This window comes from Athene noctua, chromosome 1, assembly GCF_965140245.1.
Source record: "Athene noctua chromosome 1, bAthNoc1.hap1.1, whole genome shotgun sequence".
Taxonomy (NCBI): domain Eukaryota; kingdom Metazoa; phylum Chordata; class Aves; order Strigiformes; family Strigidae; genus Athene; species Athene noctua.
Genome location: NC_134037.1, coordinates 130,205,041 through 130,227,852, shown reverse-complemented (window position 1 = coordinate 130,227,852; position 22,812 = coordinate 130,205,041). Strand labels below are relative to the sequence as shown.

Sequence of the window (22,812 nt, the reverse complement as noted above, 5' to 3'; positions counted from 1 at the left end):
CCCCATCCCTGGAGGGGTTTAAGAGTTGGGTTGACATAGCGCTGAGGGATATGGTGTAGTTGGGAACGATCAGTGTTAGGTTAATGGTTGGACTAGACAATCTTCAAGGTCTTTTCCAACCTAGATGATTCTGTGATTCTGTGATGCTGCTGTCAGGCCTCGTGGCTCTGTCCATGGGGACTGCCCTGTTGCCCAGCACAGGAAAGGGCAGGGCACCCTCTGATGAGTTCACACCAAGCTGGGGGAAGGTTAGTGGTGGGGAGAGAGCAGCAACCAGCACAGCTCAGAGCATTTTGCTGGGGTAGCTGATGTTATAACGAACAACCACAACTTTATCAGCATTCCCACGTGCTCCACATGAGTATTACTAGATGCTCCCCCGCAGTAGTCTGAGCTGCAGCATGTCCCTAAGCAAGGTGTTTTCAGTGCGATTTTCCCGCAAAACAAAACCTAATACCCAGGGTGAGGCTGGACAGAGGGTGAGAACTTTGCAGAGTCCAGACAGCAGCAGAGGGGGTGACAGGAGTTAAAGCCAGCAGAAACCACAGTGAAAACACAGAGGAGGATAGAAGTTCCCAAGTGGGTTGCCCAGGGTACCCAGGGTAGTTTGAAAACACCAGGATTTCTGGCTAACCTGCTAAAAGGACTTACCTCTCTCGGTGATAGGAGTCAGCATCCCCTTTCCTTAAGCAGCACTGAACACAAGCCATGTGGTATAGTTGTATTCCTTGTCTGGCCAGAGTATGGTGTTGGGTAAGTGGGGCTGGGGAGAGGCAGCAGCAAGTCAGTGATTGTGAACGCACACCATAGGACCAGAATGGGTCAGAAGGCCACGGCCGCAACCCCTCAGCCTTTCTGGGGTGGCATCCCATGGCTCTCCCAGGCACTTCCAGTGGCACTGTTTAACTGCCTTTTACTTGCCAGCTGGCTGAGTGGGTGAGTCCTACCCCTGGTTGAATTCAGGTTCAATGGAGATGATGTGGCAAGACCCCGGTGGGGTTTCCTGCTCTAGACCTTGAACCCTTGGGAATCTGGGCTGTGCAGGGCCGGTTCCCACTGCACTGGCTGACCCCTGCCTAATGCTGCAGGATACCACAGCCTGTGCCTGCCTCAGTTCTGGTGTCCACAAAGTGTCCCCTTGCCAAACAGACTCTTCATATATTTATCACCCCAGAGACACAGGTGGTATTAGTGGCATGGTCCCCTGCCACAGGACCCGAGCAGCTCCCAGGGGTGGGGGGACAGTTCACCTTGCTAACAGCATCAGGCCAGTTCTGGATTTCCAGGCAGAAAGTTGAGTGCCTGGGGTATGTGACAGCACCTTTGCCCTTCAGGGAGCCATCCAGGTTATTGCCGCTTTTAAAACTGGATGCCAGGCTGGGTGCTGTGAACCTTCATGGTCCTGCCAGTGGGTGGGTGGTGAGCCCTGGGGAGAATGTGGTGGAAGATGCCAAGGGGCTGGCCAAAAGAGCGTCTCACAGCTCCAGGGGTGAGAGACCCCTGCCAGGGTCCCAACCTACCTGTCCACGAGGCATTGAGCCTCTGCCTGTTGCAGGCAGAAGTTGTGGTTGAAGCCATCCAGGTGAAACTTCTGCAAGTCCTTCCCCAGCTCCACGAGCTGCCGGAGATCAAAGCCAGTGCCCTGCACAACGGCCACCTCCCCTGGGCAAGAAGAGCAGTGTCAGCCACTCACCCACATGCCAGCAAACAACTGCAGTGCTGGCTTCTGTGCAGGGTTGAGATCCATCTTTTTGGTGAGCTGAGGGTTTTAAACCATTTGTAATCTTCGTCTCGTTGTGGTGTCCTGCTTTGAGCAAGCTTGCCTTGTAGCCACTGTGACTCAGGATGGGGACATCCCCACCTTGTTCCCCAGAAGAGATGCCAGCCCTTGGGGACACTGCTGGGCTTAGCTGGCACAAAGCAAAGGCAAGGAGCTAGAAAACAAGAGGGGAGACTTGCATATGTAACTATACAAGCCAATTAATATAAACCCCAAACTTATTAGGTATTAATATTTTTATATATTTATATGTTTATATAAATCAATGTATATGCTACCAAAACCCCCTGTCACACACACATACCCAGCACAGACTTTTATATATATATACTCTCTCTCTAAATAAATTAATCCTACCAGATTTCTAAACAAACATCCATGAGGTGGCCAAGAATGTGGCCAACCTGCCAGGATGGTGAATAGGGGCTATATTCTAGGACCAGTGAAAGGTTTAAGACTATAAACCCAGCATTTTCTCTCAAGTCTTTTTTTAAGGCCTGATGTGGGGACACAGCATCCTATGATAAAGCTCTTGCAGTGAGAACAATCCTAAGACACACTAAACACAGTGCAAAACACAGCCATCCCAACCCAAAGGCAAGGGATTTTGCATGGGGAAGGTGGGAGAGGAAGGGCAGGGCAGGGGATTTTTCCCTAAAGTCACACTTTTCTACCCTTCTCTATAGGGAGAGGTTTCCATGGTCAGCAGGCAGCTGCCAGAGTTGGGGATGGCAGGCACAGGCATCCCAGCCCTGCTCCTGGCCCCACGCGCTGTGCTCTGCTTGCTGCAGTCACATGCCCAGCTCGGCTGCTACTCTGCACTGGTTCTGCTCTGCAAACCTAGAGAAACGTCAGTTTCTAACAAACAGCACATTTCTGTGGCTTCTGATCCTAGCTAAAAGGAATACATTTACTGAATTCAGCTGTGGATGGAAAAACACCTTGAAAAAAGAATAAACCATTTTGATTTAGGCACTTACACTAAATACAGCAGCCATTGCATGCAAGGGCTCTGTCTTTAATAGTCACACAAATCTTGTCTTCACCCCAGGGCTAAGACTTATACACAGTTTTATCAGCTTCAAAGGCTACAGTTACCTAAAACACCAAGAGGGAACTGCAAAAAGCAGGGGCAGTGACTCAGCCACAACTGAGATGTGAAACATGGTGAAAGCAGTGGGAAGAAGCAGGGCAATGGGTTTGGTATAGCTTTAAGCTCTTCCCTGGCTTGAGCCCTAGCATGACACACTAAGCTGAGCAAAAGCTGTTGGGAGATCCACTCCTCCAGGCGCAAGCTGATGCATGCATGCACAGTTGTTTTGGTTCACAAACTCAGATGTAACTTTGCTTTTAGCAGACACCCGAGCTAAAAACCTTTCTTGTTTTGGTTTGGTTTGGTTTGTTTTTTTTTTTCTTTTTAAAGACTCTCTTCCTCTCCCTCCTGAAGTCAGAAGGTGGAGTCAGCAAAGCAGGCCTGCAAATGCGTCAGGGAAACAAGCCCTGTCATTTCCAGCAGATCCTATGCTTAGCAAAAACCACGCTGTGGGCTCATGCAGCCCTCGGGTACACATGCCGCCCCACACCCAGTTTCTCTTCTGTTGATGCTAGCTACACTGAGGAGCCTTCCTGGCATTTCTGCCTTGGACCGGCAACTCAGTGGTCTGGTCACTACAGAGACTTCGGCACAGCGCAGCATCCTCACCTGCCATGGCTCAGCATCCATTTCTCTAAGCCAGTCAGACTGGATGAAAAGCCATCAATTAGGAGCAAATCTAGAAGTCTGCTTTTTTGATTATTTTAATCTATTTTACATTTTTCAAAAATTAAGGCAAATACAGCTTCTTTTTTTTTTTTCAATTTAAATAATGCTTTTCATTCTTAAAAACAATGAAACTTGGATTCATTGTGAGATTAGATCAACTCTCACCAGTCACTTACACAGTCACTTACGCTAAATGAAAAGTGGGTGTTGGAGCAGTGCGGTGGGATGGTCAAGCCACCTAAAGCAAGGTGCCCCCTTGTTAGCAGCGGGACCACCCCTGAGTGAATGTGTTCAGTGCTGGCTTTCCTGCAGGTACAGGAAATGTGTTCCCTGTCCCAGCTTGTTCAGATTATTTAACTTGGTGGCTCAGTCATTTATGGGGAGAAACAGAGTAGAAGTGGTGGGGAGAAAAAAAAGAAAACTGTTTTCTCCTTTTTACCCCGTGAATCAAGACTGGGTGCAAAAGGCTGCCAGCTCACTTCTCTGTTCTGAGGCTGGTGACAGCAGCAATACTACCTTTGTTTAATTAACCTGCTTAGCATGAAAGATATGCTGTTTTCCTTAACTGGCCTTCCTCTTTTAGCCATTAAAGACAGGAAAGAAGTGTGGTGTTTGGTCTTCAGCCTCCCAGCAGTACTGTCAGCTCTACTGTCCCAATTTGAGGACTGATGGCTCTGCTCTTGCAGGGAAGGACAGTGCTGGGCTCCCGAGCACCAGAGATCTCAGCAGCTCTAGAGATCAGTGCTGGGCCTGGGAGCTGCCCTCCAGATTAGGGAGTCTGAGCATGTCTTGGTGTGTCACCACATTTATTGACAGCAGCCTGGAGCATGCTGCTTGCATCTCCCTCATTTCACTGAGGCTTAAGAAACGAATTCTGCTTTCTGTAGACTTTGAGCATGGGCTGATCTTATGGAAATATGGTCTGTGGAAGTAAGACCTTGACATCACATGGAAAATCCCAGTAGAGAAGTATGTTAAAGCCAAACACTGCTGGAGGAAGCAAAGCAGGCAAACCCCAGGCCACTCCCAGCTGTCAAAGTGCTGTGTGACCCTCTCTGATAGCCCCACTGGCCCTGGGGACAGTGGATTGGCCTGCAGGGAAATGCTGGCCAAACAGGTCTGGAGGGACATGCTTTGGTCCTGTGTCACAGGTAGCTTGTGTCCTGGACAGGCCCCTTGGACCCTCACTGCAGCCTTGCATCCCACTTGCCTCTGGCCCCATTTCCTTCTGCTCCTGCCCGCACCCCTGGTCCACACCCTCTCCAGGGTGCCACTGGATGAGGGCCCTGCTGTGCCTGGGGTCCCCGATACCCACAAACACCCGTCTGTAAAACCATCCCCGCCGTGTGCTGCAGATGTCGCACCACCCACCAGTGGGGATCTTGGTGTCATCCACAGGCAGGTAGGAATCTGCTTCAATAGAAATCTCGTGGTTGTAGATATCCCGTGAGCCCTGCAGGAGAACGGGAAATACTGGGATTCCTGCTGCAGCTCTTCTGCCGTTCAGGCAGCCCTAGGCACACCCAGAAAGTGACTGCCTGCAGTGGTGCAACACCTGCGGTGCCTGGGGAACTTCCTGGCTGTCACCCCACCTTGACCCTGCGCACAGGACTGTCCTGGTTCAACTAGGATAGGATTAAGTTTCCCCAGCAGTGGGGAGGGAGCTCTAACTGGGTTATTCAATACCATGCTGACGTCAGGTCTGGGCGCCAAGTGCGGGAAGAGCAGCGACAGCTTTTGTTCATCTCATCATCACTCCCCTTCACTGCTCTATCTTTGTGGTATATCTTTGTATATTTTTTGTCCTGTTCATTGTTACTACTGTTTATTGTTATTGCTATTGTTGTTGTTCGGATTATTATTTGTTACACTGTCGTATTAAATTTTTCCTTATCCCAGCCCTGGGTTTTGTATCTCACTCCCTGCTCCATCCGGTCTGAGGGTGGGGGAAGGACAACGGCAACATGGTCTCAGGTCCCAGCAGGGCCTAAACCACCACAAGGACAAAGGTACCAGCACAGGCAAAAACCTGCATGGGACCTAGGAGCTGTAAATCCTGCAGGGCTGAGACTATCAGTCTAAACTTGTACCACACTCTGCAGATCAGCTGGATCTGCTGGTTGCTGAGCACACAGCAGTAGGCTAAAGGGGAAGCAGATGTGGGGAAGTGCAACCCATCCTCCTGGTTCATCTCCTGCAGTGTGGGGGGTTGCACTCCTCTTCCTCTCCCACAGCCTCAGGGATGCTGGTAGGGAACCTGCTGGGCTGGAAGGGGAGCAGAATCAAAGCTGAGCCTGCATGTCACTGTCTAATCTGAGCAGCAATTTCATTGCAAAGGTCTCCCATTCCTCTGGAAACATGCCTGAGTTACATGCTGTAGATGTTGATATTACTGTATCACTGGGAGGGCAAATGGAGGGTAAACTAACAACTGCTGAGCCATTATTAGGGCAGTAGCCTGCACAGACCTCCCGCACGGAGGGGCTCTCACTAACATTTTTAAGGGTCTTTTTCTCTCAGCCAAGTGTGACTGCACTGTCCCATCCTATTGCTCTGCCCAGCAACATTTTATTTCCCAGATCATTTTCCTCCAAACCCAGTTATAAACAGGGTGAGACTAAAATGCAGCCGCAATACAGTGCCTGTCTAGCTGGCAGGACCCTGGACTGGTATGTGGGAGCCCTCTGCACCCTGCTACTGCCCCGCTCTGCGACCTTGGCAGCCTCATGTCTCCTTTCCACGGTTTCTCCTCTGCATTTTGTCCTGGGCATTTCAGTGCTGCACTGACACTGGCTGGCACTACAGGCCCTGATCTCAGCTGCATCATCCATGCAAGGGTTCAGCACGTTGTCTCAGAAGTGCTAACAGGAGACAGCTAAGAAATGCCAGTCCATCACAAGGGCATGCCAGTTCTGCACCTCCTCAGCAATCTTCCCAAGGAACCAGGACAGACTGCAATTCCCCAATTACACACAAAAGGAGGATTAATATTCATGATGGGATGTCTCTGTTCACAACACACTGGGATAATGCATCCTCAGGTGAGGTCTATGTGATTCAGTCCTGCCTCAGCTTGTAGGCTGTATGCAGCCCATGATGCATAGAGACAACCCCCATTGCTGAGTCCCCAGAAGCATGCTGTGTCCTCAGACCATCATGCTGGTCCCAGTGATCCCATGGGAAGCCCATGGATCATCCCATGGATCATCCCCAGGCTTTCTTTCCGTGCACAGTGTCCCTCACAGGGTTCATCTCCCCATGCCTACCTGCCCTGCAAGGTTGAAGTATGCATGGTTTGTCAGGTTGATGGGTGTCGCCTTGCTGGTCTGGGCTCGATAGTTGATGGTCAGCTCCCCACCACTGAGCATGTAGGTCACCCAGACTTTGAGGTCACCAGGGTAGCCTTCCTCACCATCAAGGCTCAGCCAGAAGAAGCAGATGCCATTTGGAAGGACCTGGGGGCTCCACAAAACCTGAAAGAAGTAGAGCATGTCGCTGGTGGGACAGTCATAGGAAACACGGTGCTCTTCTCTCCTGTCTCAGGCTGGGCTGAACCCCTGAACCCAGAGACAAAAAGCACTCAACGAAGGTTTTTACAGTCATCTTTCCTGCTCTTACTGCTAGAAGGAAAAAGAAAAGCCCAATCTTTTTCTCCCTATGAAGGACTAAGAACCAATAACCCCTTGTTGAAGAAGAAAAAGGGAAGTGGGAAAAAACACAAGCACCAGCCTGCTCTTGGTCAGCCAGGGCCAGCAGCAGGAAACACATTTTCCGATGAACAGCCAAACAAGCAAGGCAGTTTTCTCTGATGGGACTCTGTCAAAGCCTGTGTTACTCCATGATTTTTGCCCTGCAGCTAGACTTAGTCGCCCTCCCATGGATTTCCTGGTATAAAACATCACCTCAACAAGCTGCAGCCCTTCCTTCACTCAAGGCTGGCTTCTAGGACACACTGGGAACTCCTGCTTAGGGGGTGGAGTTGGGTTAAATAGTACCAGATGTATTGTCAGACATATCCACACAGCAGTGCTGATCAGAGAACTGGGACCTCTCCATTTCTTGCCCCTGCCAGATACCAGGGCTTTTCTTGGAGCTGAACCTGCTGGTGAGCAAAGCAAGTTGTAAATTTAGCTGCCCAGACAGCCTGTTTGATACTGGCCATGGACCTGACACTAAGCAGATATCTCAGCCCCTTGCAGGACAGATGTGTGACAAGAGGTGAGGTGCTCAGTCTCTGGAGCTTTGCATCTAAGGAATAGGTAATATCCAATCAAAGAGGACAGTTCTAGGGGCCAGATAACACTTTTGAGATGACCCCTCTCATGTCCTGTGCAGAGATCACAATCTCAGGGCACTTGTCAAAAGCCAACACTTTCACCAAACATGGGAACTGAGGGTGCCAAATGGGATAGCCAGGCTGCAGAGCAGGTCCTCCTGCACCGAGTGCAGTTCAACTGCTGTGAGACACTGATTTTATATATGAGTTTGTATTTACGTTCTCAGAAGAAGAAGCTATTAAAGGCCCGTAAGCATACAGATATCACTGGTTTTTAAAGCTAAGTGGGCTATTTTCTAAAGTCCCTGTCCTGGTTCAGCTAGGATAGGGTTAAGTTTCCCCAGCAGGGAGAAGGGATCTCCAGCCAGGTTATTCATACCATGCTGACGTCAGGTCCAGCGCAGGAGCGCGGGAAGCTTACCTTTGTGGCTTTTGTCGCGGGAAGCACATGCAGCGGGCTGGCTGTGTCCATTGTGGTATCTCTCTGTATATCTTTTATCTTGTTTATTGTTATTACTGTTTGTTGTTGTTATTATTGCTATTGTTGTTGTTCAGATTGCTTATTACACTGTTGTATTAAATTTCTCCTCATTTTAACCCTGGGGTTTGTGCCCTACTTGTGTCCGAGGGTGGGGGAGGGACAACGGCAACATGGTTCCAGTCATGGCAGGGCCCAAACTATCACAGTCCCCCAGCAGCGTGGTCAGATATTGCCACCACGTTGCGGCGGGCAGAGGAAGCAAGCAGCCAATTCAATGTGAATGATAGAGCAAGCTTCAACTTTATTGAAAGAAATCACCCCTTATATAAGCACTCTACAATAATCATGCATACTACTCACAAATCTATTGGATACATGTAAAAAGCTACATTATAATATCCCAGCCCCTTGTGGCATTTCAGATATGTCACAACATCTTCCCTCTTCTGGTCTGCCTCCTTTCCCAAGGTTGTTTTTACCATCTTGGCCATTGTGTACCTCAGTTTCTCTCTTTGTTAACATAACAGTCTGTTGTGAGCATAACTGTACCCTGGGTTTTTTCCTTTGTTTACCTCAGATGGCTGCAATCAGCTCCTGCAGAGACCCATGTCCTTGCTTTCTGCAAGCCGTTCTCCAACAATTCCCCCTTTTTCTTTTTGTGCAGGCTGCACAAGCATAAATTTACTAATATTTCTCATCATACAACTATATGCTATTTTAATAATTACTACAATCAATAGTACTATTCCTAATCACCGCAATCCTTCTTGTAACAGACCTTGTAGCCACAGGGATAGACCAAACACAGATTGTAACCATTTGTCTCAAGGATTGACAACCACTTCTGTTTTTTGTAAACGTTGCTTCATCCATTGTAATTGGTTTTGCATTAATTGACTGTGGTCGGATAGATTAAAACAACACATCCCATCAAAATCTTTACATCCATGCCCCTGGGCAAGTAAAAGAAAGTCTATGGCAGCTCGACTCTGTAATACAGCACGCCTTAAACTGTCGAAGGTACTTTATCAAGTACAAAGCATCCCACATACTATCGAAGAGCAATCACATGAAAGCAAACAATGATTGGTTCTATACTACTGTCCACAAGCCTTCACACCCTCTATGGTTGGTCCTGTTATGGTGTTCACACGTAGTTCTTCTGTTAGGCAAACATTTCCCACAGTCCAGCATCCTTGTTTCTTTGCTACTCACACAGTTTCTCATCCTCTCGGCCTTGCTGGTGTTCTTCCCAACAGCTACAGCCTGATTACAGTGATGCCACTCAGTCTGGATCACTCATAGCATGTCCGTTGCTTCCCAGGCATTCCACAGATCCCCCTTTTTGGTTTTGAGTGATCCAGACCCCTTTTATTGTTCAGTCCATCGTTCTCATAAAACACTTCCACACACAGGTTAACACCATTAAAAGGATTACAATGACAATTTAAACTGTTATTCCATGTAAAAAAAAAAAAATTTAACCATCTAATAATTGGTAACCTTTTAGTCAAATCATTATTAAACCCTCTTTCTTCTTCAAGATGTAAACTCATTGTATAAACATCACTACAAAACCTAGTGCTATTCACCAGTACTGCTGAAGGAGTCACATTTGCTATCTCAGCCAGATTGTCTGATTATACCAGCCATAATGACTAGTACAAATGGCATACCAAACAGGTCTGAGATGGGTCAGCAGTAGTTGCTAAGCCCAGGCAAAATGCCTGCTGTCCTGATTGATCTTTCCCTGCCACCTTGGCACAACTCTGCAGTTTCTTATCTATATTACGAGGCCTATTCTTCATCAAAGCTTAGCTGTTTGTCAGAAGCTGTGTGAGGCCGATGCCTTCCAGCCCTCCCCTTTCTTTGTTTTGCTGCGGCACCTGGAAGACTTGTTTGAGAGCTGTATCAATTAAGGGTTAGACAAACTTCAAAACACAGCATACTTAGAATAGTTCTAATTAAAAAGAGTAGACTAATTTCACTATCGATATTTAAGGGATATGACTAAATAGTACAAAAATAAACAGTAAGGAAAATATGGTACTAACATTCAGATCCGCAATTGCTAGGGAACCCTGGATACAGCGAGAATTTAGAGTGCCCTTCCTCACAAACTGGAAACCCTACGTGATGCGTCCATCCGTAGGTGAGGCATCCAAAGTCACTGCAAGCAGGTCCAGCCTTTAAAGTAACAGGCCAAAATAATTGTCAACTTTCTTTGAGCGGAAACATCTGATTTCATTCTCCTGTTGGGTTCCACCTGGAGCCTGGCCAGTACTCCAGGGGGAAAACCAAGGGAATTTCTAAATAAGGTTAAATACTTGAGCTCTTAATTCTTAATATTACTAAACAAAGAAAGTGGAATACATACATTCTTACAGCATCTTATCCTTATTAATAACTATATTTTATCTAAACTACATTTTGCACAAGTGACTAGTAAGCCTATATATTTCATTAAGGAGTTACAATTACTGTTAGCATTTTCTCTTAAAAGAATTGGCAACTGTAGTGTAGTTTGTCCTGTTGCAGTAGCAAACATTACTCAGACATTCTGCTTAAAAGATCAGTCGAAAAGATCACAAACTGTCAGCACAGGGGCACTCACAGCACGCACAGCTGGATCCTGAGTGCTGGCTGCCTCTCACCCTCAGGTGTGGTTGCACACACCTTGTCGGTGACCATTGGAGACTGAGACCTGTGGAGACACAAGCATAACCTCTTCCCCAGGTTATTAAAGAAAATGGTCCTTCCCAGTTACCCCTTTCTAGGTTTTTGTTAACACTTGAGCTTTGCTCTGGACTTCTTGTCAATCTGGTATCTGTGATGAAAAATGACACAATACTGGTGACACCTGTAACACAGGGGAGATGTTTAAAGGGTTTGAAGAGATGGAGTCTTTCTGGTATTCAGGGCAAGTTGCAGTGATGTTTTTAGCTGGATGCCTTGATAAAGAAAACTGTTTTTGTACTGCTCTGACATTCTGGTGGAAAAAATGCATGCGTTGGAGCCAAGATCTCTCCCCCCTTTTGTTTTTGCAAAAGCACTTTCAAGATCTGGCGTGCTCTTTCTACGATGGTTTGTCCTGTGGGGGAATGCAGTATATTTGCGATGCTTATTAGCTATATGGTGAAGATCTTGTTTTGCTTTCTCTGTAAGTACTTTGGGTGATGTCAGTGAAGGATCTTTTCACAAAATATTAAATAAGCTATGCAGATCATCATGAGTTAGGCCCACGACGGCTGTATCTAATTTATGGTTCCTAACAGTGTCTGCAAATCTTTTAAAGTCTTAATAACAGTTTTAAGTTGTTGCAGGACAATACACACAGGTGATTCAGTCTACAAGGTTAGTGTCAGGGTGGGTTTCAGGGTGGGTTGTGCTACAGTGGTGATTAAGACAAATTTGATCCAATTTGAGTTCCTCATTGAGTCATACAGTTATGACCCCAAAATGCAATAGGGGTTTTCCAATATAAATGGATGAATATTTGCTACCCAATTTTCTGGGCCTCTTACATGAATGAGATCCTTGCTTTAAATTGTTACAGCATGACACCAACCCTGAAAAGCATCTGAGTTACCGGAGCTAACAGCCAATCTGCTCACAGATATTATGGTCACATCTGCACCAGCATCTAAAATGCCTGTCAGCTCAACAGATTTTTCAGTTTTAACGAGAGTACATTTTACCAGAAATTAACCTTGTGTCACTGTTTTAGTCCAAAAATATTTAAGGGGTACCTGCTGACCTAAATCCTGAGTAATTGCGGCTTCTTGGTATACTATTAGGGGGAGCTGCAGTAAAATAAACAAGCTGAACAATTTTTTACTTTTTTGTTACTGAACATAGGGGTACAAACCATAATTTTGGTTTTTATCTTCATAACCAGCATCTACGACCCCTGGTAAAACAAACAACCCCTGTAAGGTTGTAGATGACCTTTTGACAATATTTTCATTAGGCAGATGGTTCAGAGGTGCACTCTCCCCTCAGAGTATGCACCTAAATTCAAGACAACAATCAACACAGAATTACTGCCTCCCGTTAGAGGAGGTATTTCACATGTAACAGTTAGAACACGGAGCCCAAACCAACCGCAGCACCGATGCCCCAGCGGGCGGGCACTAGGACCCTGTAGTTCCTGGCCGGCCGCTTCCCTGGCCGGAGAACTCCGCAGCTGCAGTGGGCCGCGGCTCACACACACACACAATCACACAGAAAGGCGCTCCTGACACTCATCACTCACAACATAAAGTGACAAATATTACAAATACGAAGATTCCATTAAGAACATATAGAGCCTGTGCTGCATAACCCTGCCGCTTTTGGCGGGGGGGTGGGGGTGTGCCGAGCGCGCAGTGCCGGGCTCAGCCACAGGCGGCCGCTCCGCGGCGGGGGGGCTCGGGGAGGCCCCGGGCCGCCGCCGCCAGCTCCGAACGCCGAGCACAGAGATACACACGCTCGGTTTTCCAGGTAGAGTACTGTGCCGGCGTGAATGCCGTTTTTTTCTTAAAAGTGTTAGCCAATTTTTATGGGGCCAATTGATATCCCTGAGCCATCGCCTCCAGTACAGCTGTTGTAGTCTGAGTTTTTGCAGCCCGTTCTTATTAATGCTTAAGTCTTTAATAACAGAAAAATGCCGTTCTTCCCAACGTGGCTGATGACTCGGCTCATAGCTTACAGGAGTAAGAATTTTTCTTGCCATGTCCATATTCCCTTGCGACAAAGTTTTTTCGCCTCACTTTTACGTTTTTTTCACCTCAGTTTTATCTATGGATCATCCCCAATTAAAGGAGCATACAGACCAGACAGTCCAGATTCTTTTTCAGGATTTACAGTATCAGGGTCTAAAAGATTATCACACCATTCTGCTTCTTCAAACAATAAATTTGACTCTTTAAAGTGTCCCTTAGCCTTGCCCAGACCAATCAGCGCGGCTAAGTTTTTTATCGGACTTACTCCCCGCTTTTCTAAAAAGCAAAATACTAAGGGCTACCTCTCGTTCCTTTTTCCTGCCCGGGCAACAATTCCTCAAATTCCTCAAATTCCTGGTGCAGCTTGACGACCTTCCTCAAAGTCCGATCAAGTAGCCAGACACCAGTGAAGGCTTTTCCTGGGTAATCAATCCCTATTCAGCCTTTTATTCCTGTGGCCTTTCCTGGGTAATATCCCTATTGCGGCCAGTTCCGGGGTAGCCCTCCTCGGATTGCAAAATCTCCTGAAGCTGGACCAGCTGCTCCAATGTCAGACTTACGAATCCCGACGCTTTAGGAGATGGCACACATCTACTGCCATCGGCAGCGACCTTATCGCCTTCCAGCTCCGAAAATCCATTCCGCCGCTTCCTGGGTTCCATTCGGTGCAAAAGCAGGGTTCGGGTAACCCTGTTCGGTGCGCCACTTGCGGTGGGCGGAGGAAGCAAGCAGCCGATTCAATGTGAATGATAGAGCAAGCTTCAACTTTATTGAAAGAAATCACCCCTTATATAAGCACTCTACAATAATCATGCATACTACTCACAAATCTATTGGATACATGTAAAAAGCTACATTATAATATCCCAGCCCCTTGTGGCATTTCAGGTATGTCACAACATCTTCCCTCTTCTGGTCTGCCTCCTTTCCCAAGGTTGTTTTTACCATCTTGGCCATTGTGTACCTCAGTTTCTCTCTTTGTTAACATAACAGTCTGTTGTTAGCATAACTGTACCCTGGGTTTTTTCCTTTGTTTACCTCAGATGGCTGCAATCAGCTCCTGCAGAGGCCCATGGCCTTGCTCTCTGCAAGCCGTTCTCCAACACCACGTGTCATCAGACCACGCACTGACCACAGCACCCAGGTCTGCAAGATCACAAAAAAACTGACAAGATGGCCAAGAGAGTCACAGCCAAGAGCCAGCATGTCTTGTTTTTGTTAGGGCTAACCACAGATCTCTGCACAGTGACTGTTACCTGGCTGGAGGCTGTCTTGAGCAGGTGCCCAAGCATGCCTTGTGGGCCAGAAGACACAAAGGCTTGTCTGGGAGGTGTTGCTGCCTTGTCCCCACCAGGTTGGCATGCCCTCAGCAAGCAAGGAGAAGAGACAAGAGAAGAGACCATGTCCCCCTTCTGCAAAGGAGTGCATGTTTTCAGCTCCAGTTCACAACAGGTCAGGGTGTATAAAGAAACTTTAAACCAAATTGTCCTTGTGGGTACAACAGCCAAGTAACCCCAGCAACCTTTTTTCTAAGGCTGCCAAGGAGCGTTTGATCCCGATCTGATGCTAGTTCACACTAAGCTGCCCAGAAGCGAGCTTTTTTCCAGACACTCTGACTTTTGCCCTGTCAGTCTGAATGTGCTTTCACAAAACAAAACATTAACCCAGGAAAGCAGCTGCACTAGTACATTCACATGTGTTCCTCTGGGAAAGTGGTGGATCAGCTACTTGCTGGTTGCAAATGCATTTGATCTGACAAAGCCCAAGGCTTCAGGAAAGCAGAGACTTCTGAGCCTGCTATGCAATCAGCAGGGTTATGAGTGAAACTTTCAAGAGAGGACACGCTTTGCTGCACTTGTAGCACACAGACGGTATCTGGACTTCAGCAGCAGCTGAAGATAGGAAGGGTGGTTGAGTGCCCTGGGGCCAAGGAAAGGTTATTTTATCTTGGGAGGTCACAGGGAAGGCCTGAGGAGGGGACACAGTGATGCTGGGGTGTTTTGCAGGTCTAATTACCAGCTGGTGTGAGTCAGAGAGCCCAGAGTGTGCGGTCACTGGGATGAAAGCAGCACCAAATTATAATAATGCAATAACCGCACTGAACCTGCAGCACCACCCTGCTCTCCCCTCACTTAGGAGTGCTGTTGAAAGCAAGCAGTAATGATACTCAGTTTCTGCAAAGCTACGACCTTCAGATTCTGGGAGGAGCTCTGGGCAGGTAACAGCCTTGAAACTGCAGGAGCAAATGAATCTGCATGGATCACTGTTCTCCAGGAAACTTTCTTTGGGTACTGGGACAACTACAGCAACCACTCTGAGGCAGTGTGCTGGCCTTCATGCATGAGGCTGGGTCCTCACTGCCATGTCCCATGTCCCACCATGTCTTGCATCCTCTGCAGGAGCCACACCTCGCCCTAGGACAACCCTGTCAGAACTGGGCTCACCAGGCCTCAGGGCTGCCGTAACACAGAGGAAGCACAGAAGCCCTCTGCATGGCATCCAAGGATGACCTACGTCAATCCTCCTAAGCCACCAGGGCAAAGACAAGCCAACCCAGCAGTTCATAGGGTCTCCTGCACTCACAGCACTTTCTGGGAGCTGATTCAACTCAATAACCAGTAGAAAACCCTACAGGGTTGGGAATTAAGACACCATATCCTCTTGCCACAACCCCAGAGTCTGTGTGCCAGAGGGCACTAGGATCTGCCAGCCTGATTTTCATCTTGTCAAACCCCCTGGCTCCTCCATGCAGGCTGTTGGGCCCATTGTTGAGGAACAGCTGATACTCCTTCCCATCCACAATGAATCTCCCCTTTGCAATCCTGTTGGCAACATGCCCCACGACAGCGCCTAAGAAGGGGTGCTTCCTCGTGTAACCTGGCCAGAAGAACAGCACATGGTTAAACATAAGGATCGAGACAGAATGGGTGGTCTCCAGGTGTGCTTACAGACTCAGAGATGTCTCCCTCTGCTTCCCCACAGTATTAAATACTTAACTGCAGTCCTGGTGTTTGACAGGACACACAGCTCACGAGTCATGCACACCTTTGATTGAAACAGCCTGATGGGATCTTGTATTCTTTGCAGATTTGCAGAAAAGGCCTCTGTCACTGACAAAGTGTGACACAGAGCTGCCCCATTAGAGGGGCACACTGCAACCTGGAGCTACCAGTGTCCCCATTCCCCATTCACCACTGAGCCCAGGACAGGTAGCAGGAGTTGTATTTATTCAGCTCACAATTTGGAAGGGACCCTTAGAAGCAGATCATGCAGTGTGGCAATAAACCAGAAAACACTGGTTAAATTGCCTGATTAGGTTTAATTTTTTTATTTATTTATTAATTTTATTTTTTTTTTAAGAAACAGATTTAGACCCACCTTCCAAAGTGTCAAAGCCTAGGACAACATCTGAAAACTCCTCATCCCTGCCTCATCATCATTAAGGACAGGATCTCCACTTTCATGCTGTCCGACTTTAAGATGAACTTCACCACTCCTCCTCCCTCCTCCTGGGGCATCTGCCCGAACACCTCTCTCTTCACTTCTGTCATTGCTCCCCAAAACCTGGCCCCTGGCACTGCTGGCAGGAGCTGCGGTCCTGCCTCGGAAGGACGCTCGGAAGGAAGCAATAGCGGCCGGGAGCAGAGCAAACACGGTCCTAGAGAGCAGTCGTAAAAAAATCACATGGTTGCCCTCCAGCCCTGGGAGGAGTTAACGCCGTGACCGGCTACTCCCCGCCAGCCCGGAGGCGGCCGGGCAGCCGTGGAGCGATGCGATGGAGCAGTGAAAGGTGCTGAGGATTTTCCCCTGCGGACAAGGGCTCTCTGGATCTGGTCGGTTGGAGGTGGCGGAGGAGAAAGGGAAGGATGCTGGAAAGAGGGTGCAAGGCTGCGTGTGCTCAGGCTCTGGCTGCCAGCCTGCGTGTTCGAGCTTTTGGAAGACAGAGCATCACCGCCACCAGCTGTTCTCCCCTGCTTTCCTTACACTGCCACAGCTTTCAGGGCCCTTGCAAAGTATGACATGACAAAATCCTATTTTCTCCCTTTATGCCCTCCCCTTAGCCCCTCCACAAGAGACACAGGGCAGGTCTAGCACCTGCTGATGGAGCTGTAAATTGGACTTTGGGCTAGCCAGGTGTTATTCTCAGTCACATTCATGTGGCCCTGACCCGGACTCCATTAAAAATCAGCATCTTTTGAAATACCAACTTCTCCTGTCTGTCTCAGGTCTTTGCAGGCTATTTCAGTCTGTGGGAAAACCCTAGCAACATGTAAGTAATGTGTGTGCATATTTTTCACATCTCTTGGCAAGGCTCAAGTGCAAGGCAAAATAACTTTACTACAATTTGATACTGCTATATTTTTATGAGGACCCACTTTCAGAATTAGAAGAATCAATAATTCTAAGAACTGCCCCCAAAAAACCTCAATCAATCAACCTATGGTTGCTAAATGCTCATTCCAACAGCAATCACCTTTAGACAAGACAAACTATGGATTCCAAGCTGACACAGAAACAAAACCTCCCACCCAGGGCTGAGCAGAGGTGGTTTTGAAACCCACACTTCTTTAACAGCCTTGTGTTTGGAGTTCCTGTGTTTCCTTCTACACCTTCACAACTAGTGCTCTCTATCTGAAAACAACCTTGCAAGTAAACATGCTTTTTACAGCTCATCACTACCACCTCCCATTTGAAACAGGCTGAGGAGCAGCACAAACTTTCTGTGGAGCGAGGAAGGCTCCTGGCAGGTGGAAGAGAGGGCAGCCGCATTTATAATTGATTCATTAAGTGTTTTCACATCCAAAGCATTCCCAGAATCTCACTCCTTAGCACCTTGGCTCCCCCAGTTCCTCTCTCTTAACATGTTTCTCCAGACACAAGAAGCATTTCTGCTTTGCTAAGAGAGGTTTTCATTGAGGTGTGTTTTTTTTAACATGACAGGAGCTACCATTTTGATTTACTTCTCTGATCCACACCAGAGAAGGCCATATCCAACTCTTCATCTGATATGTCATGCACACTCTTTCATCTTCTCACATACCTTCACAGATGCAAGATCACTCAAGCCCCAGTGACATCTATGACTGTGAAGGTGCAAAAGCAATACCACAGACAAATCTGTTCAAGAACTATCCACCCAACTTTCAAGCTATCAGATAAACCAGAAAATAAACCAACTTGCACAAAACTGAATGCAAACTCCTTGCATTTTTTTTCTTCTTTCTTCCCAGAAGAAAACCACAGTACTGAGCCTGAACATGGCTGACACTGGCAGCAGGGGACTTCCACAGCTAGTGAGTTTTCAGAAAAGCTTGCTGCACATCTCCCAAGACTTTGGTTTCATTTCTCTGCCTTGCAGCCCTGCACAAGTAGCTGGGCAGTGCACTAGTTCTCTTTATCTCCCCTTGCTCTCACCATAAAGGTACTGCAGCAGCCTTTTGCAACCCAAAACCCAAAACATTTGTGAGGAACAATGATTTATCTGCTTTATCACAGCCAGTGACCCTGCAGGTATAGCAGAGGCATGGCATGAAGGCAGGTTAAGTGTGGCCCAGAAGCCTGGCCCTAGCTCCTCTAAACCAAGCAAGAGAGTTCTGTTCAGTAGATGAAACTGGGTATTGTGAATGAATGGTCATCTTTCCCTCACCAAAAGGCTAATAAAAAGGCTCACTGTGAAAAAGAACAGTTTGTTGGTTGAGAGATTTTTTTTGAGAGGGAGCCATTTAATGCATTGTCAACTGTATGAGAATAATTACAGAGGAGAATTTATTTTCCTGGGATCAGCAGCTTGAAAATTCCAGGTGCCTGCAGGGCAGCTACTGTTTTGCAAGGCAGAAGCGGCATATCAGATTTTACACATGCTTGTGCTATTTTTCTATGGACACTTCATTTTTGTGCTTTTTTCCAGATGTTTTTCTTTAATTCAAAATAAAGTGACTTTGCTTATAAGGCTACAGTCAACCAAAACTCTCTGTTGTGCAGTAACTACTAGCACAAGATCCTTTTTCATCCTTTGGTCCTAAGGCACTTCCGTATTAAATTATATCACTACACTTCCTTCCTTAATTTTGTCTTTATTTTAAACCCAGCTGTGATTTTCTGTTTATTCTGGACCCAGAGCAAGACTTTAGGACTCAACTGATGAAAAAAAAAATAAATCTTAGAAGGCAATTCAGGTTTGTGAAGTGTTGTGTTGTGCTTACTTAACAGGATCCAACTGTTCTCAGTTATCCAGATCCATAGCCCCCATTTTCAGCAGAGCTGCCTTGTGTAACAGAGGAGTGTGACGTTAATGTCACTCACCAGCCCTGAGATAGGTGACATGTCTGTATCTGCCCTGTGGGGAATCTCTGGACAGTACTCCTGGGCCAGGTTGCTTCGACCAGACCTTTTGTTTTGTGGAACCTAAGATGTTTGTCTCAGCACCATGAAGTATTGTAGCTTTGCACAATTGAGCTGTTACTACACCAGCAGCATTTTGATTTGAAGGTGACAGAGACACTCTAAATGCTGCAATACTTAAGCAATGGCCAAATGATTACAGTTTGCTGTTACCCAAGAAGCTTCCTTTTTCACTGATAGCAACAGTAATGCACCCAGCACTGCAGCTGGAGATGAGGTCTGTTGGGGCTGTTTGCAGCACACACACAGATAAGAACACAGACATCACTTGTTATGCCCTCCAGAATTATAAGGCTGTAATTAAATCCCCTTTTTACAAAAAAAAATTGTGTAAGCCTGAGGGGATGAGCTGGCACTATAGCCTGCAGGGAGTTTGCATTGGTACACTGAACAAAAGGGGAGACATTGCCCCCACCATTTTACTGTCTATTGAATGAATCCAGTTCTGCTGGGTACTTCCCAGCACACAGGCTTAAAATGGAGCCTGAACTTTTTTTGCTTCATCTCTTCAGGGATAAATATACTGAGCCATTGATTAGGTTATTTAGGATGATGGCATGGTACAATTGCTTGCTGTTATTCTGGCAGTCATTTATCAGGAGCCAGTTACACATATTTTACAAAGCTTTTCAGAAAACACAGCTACCTGAGAACACTTTACACAGCATGTTTCAGATGTGCCTTTGTGCACAAGTTGTTTGTGTCTCAGTAGCAGCCAAAGAGCTGCTGGGATGTGTTGGTTGCTATAGTAATTACTTTCTGTGGGAGCTAAAATAATAGCTTAGAGCTCCTGCAGCTCGCTGTTGTGTAGGCTGCTTTGAACGAGAGACACTTCGATTTTCTTTTGGAGGGGGCTGGGGGCTGTAATGTATGCTGAGAGATAGACTTTTCTTTCTATGCTTGTGAAGCTAGTTTTGAATTTAACCTTTGTACAGGATGTGTCACAGGTCTAAAGGTTCAAAAATAAAAGCAGCATATGAAATAGTAGGACAGCCTTGCGGCTGAGGCTTCTGATGGGGGTGAAGATTTGGATTTGGTTTCCATTTCTGTTACTGAAAACTGGTAAGAAAGGGACTGAGGGTCATGCTCAGACTGATTTTTAGCGCTGAGGGCCCTACAAAGCAATGGGCGAGGGGCTCACAGTAGTTTCAAAAGCACTTATGCAAGTCAAGCAACGTGAGGAGGACAGCTCTGCATCATTCAACATTTTTTTCACTGGTGACAGTGTTGTCCCTCAAACAGGGTTTGCTACCTGGTATCCGCTCTTACACACAAAGCCGAGGTATTTATTTATTTCATGCTTGTGCAAAGAAGGGTGCTAGGTGGTAATTGCACAAAGCCAGAACACTACAAAAAAGAACTTCCGGGTATTTATACACTTCAAACTACAGGAATACACATTTACTGTAATGACCAGTTCTTAGTTTCTTATCACTTTGTCACTCATTGGTTAACAACATGCCTCATCTCATTTAAAGTTACAGTGTCTTTTAATTCTTCTGCTCAAACTCTAAGGGTGAGGGGAGTTAAGTCTTCCTGGTCTTAAATTGAGTCGGTGGTTGCAGTCTCCCCTCACCACCTTTACCTTTTCCCCAGCTACTGTCATTTGTCACTGACTTCATGGTTCTCAGGCAATCATCCAGCCTTTGGCTCCTTCTGGGGAAGGATGTTCCCCTCTTAGCCATCTTTTAGCTCCTCTTCAAGGGTACAGTCGTTAGCAAGGCCTGCATCATTTGTACAAAGTATCAGGTTTACACAATAAGCCAATATTTAGTGGTCCTCCTTAGATCAGTGCAGTACATTCAATCCTAAATTAAAATGTCACTATAGTTTAGGCATTAACCCGAACATACAGTTTTACTTAGTCTACAGTGGCACTGTTGATGTAACTGCTCTATGGACCTGCAGCTCTGGAGAGGGTAATAGGTCTCACTGTGGACAAAACAGCATTTCAGAGCAATCCCACAGCTGGTAGATGCCAGCTCCACTCTCCATCTGCAGGCACAGAACATTTCTGAGTGACATTTTAAATTGCAGTCCTGTGGGCTGTGGGACTTTTTCTTGAAAGTGCACTGTGCAGAAGCATTTCCTACCAGTGGGACAAGCCCTCATGGTTCTGCATGATCATGAAGGAGGCACTGAGTGCTTTGGTCTTCTGGCCTGATGAGACAGGGATTTTTGTGCAGCTTGCGGCCAGGTGGACCTTCCTGCATCAAGAAGCAGCTGCAGGGACACTGCAGCTCAAATTTGTGACTCACAGGGGATGAACCTACATAGGGTCCCAGCACCAGCAACAAGTACCAGTTTGGTTTTGCAGAGACTAGTAAAAGGGGAGTAGGATATAAAAAAGGGCTCAGAGAAGGTGGCAGCAGCAGCTAGGATGAAAGGAGAGAGAAAACAAATAGGAAAAGCATTTTGCCTCAGAGTGCTGTCCTAGAAAATTCACTCTCAGGTGTGTACATGGCTGCATTAGCAACTGTCAGGGATATGCCAAAGGGAGATAAAAGAACTGCATCATCTGCTAAAGACTGTGAACACAGACAGTTCCTGTTTGAGTAGCAGCAACACACAAAGATGCAGCGAGGGGGGGCGTTTGGGGAAACCGCAGGACAAAACTGGGCCTTCAGATTTGAGGGGGGTGTGCCTGGCTTGCAGGCAGCAGGTGACAAGAAATTATTTCACGCATGTAGATGTGCAGGTCCACCCCCCCTCCAAATTTAGGCACAGCATTGACACAGCTTTGCTGGTTAAGTGTAACACTTTAGCAACAGAATTGAAGCAGCGTGGCAGGGAGTTCTGTGAGCATCTCCCTTTTCTGCAGGCAATGCTGGATAAAGCACTGTTTGGCATGACTGTGTCTTTTGGTATGAGGCTTGTCGCTAATGACACTGGTACAGCTAAGGCCAGGTGACTTTTTATGGAGGGATAGCCCTGGAAAGCCAAGGGTGATGCTGATCTTGCAGCAAACAGCAGTCCAGGACTGCTCTAACGACCAAGCCATGGCTCCTGTGTGTACTCCTATGCCCTGGAGCCCCATGGAGGCAGGGAGAGCCTGCGCACACTGGGCACGGGGTCTCCGCCAGCCTGCCCATCGCTCCAGCCCTGGGCAGACATATCATGCCCAGCCCACAGTTGTCACCAGGCTGGCTGGAAGTCACGAGGACATGGTTTTGTTTTTTCCAGGCCCTCTTTCCCTCACAGTGCGGATATCGCCAAGATTACTTGTGTAGTGCCTCTAAGAATAACACCTAAAGATCCTCTCACAGAAATGAGAGGACGACAAATGAGAGAGATGAGTGAGACAGGATGACAGACCTTGTAAAGGAAATCCCTGAAAAAAAATTATATTGGAAATCTGGAAATGCAAGGATTCATGGCTCTTTATTTTCTTTTTTTTTTTAATTATTA

General features: G+C 47.0%; 1 protein-coding gene across 1 annotated transcript; it reads right to left on the bottom strand.

Annotated features, from left to right (window-relative positions):
- Nucleotides 1-685: 685 nt before the first annotated feature.
- GALM (galactose mutarotase) lies at nucleotides 686-16,553 on the bottom strand. Its single transcript, XM_074927254.1, is given in 9 exon segments — nucleotides 686-763; nucleotides 1,251-1,364; nucleotides 1,366-1,426; nucleotides 1,521-1,662; nucleotides 4,914-4,995; nucleotides 6,809-7,017; nucleotides 15,727-15,879; nucleotides 16,381-16,423; nucleotides 16,425-16,553. Coding segments are annotated over 9 exon segments (1,011 nt in total).
- Nucleotides 16,554-22,812: the final 6,259 nt, after the last annotated feature.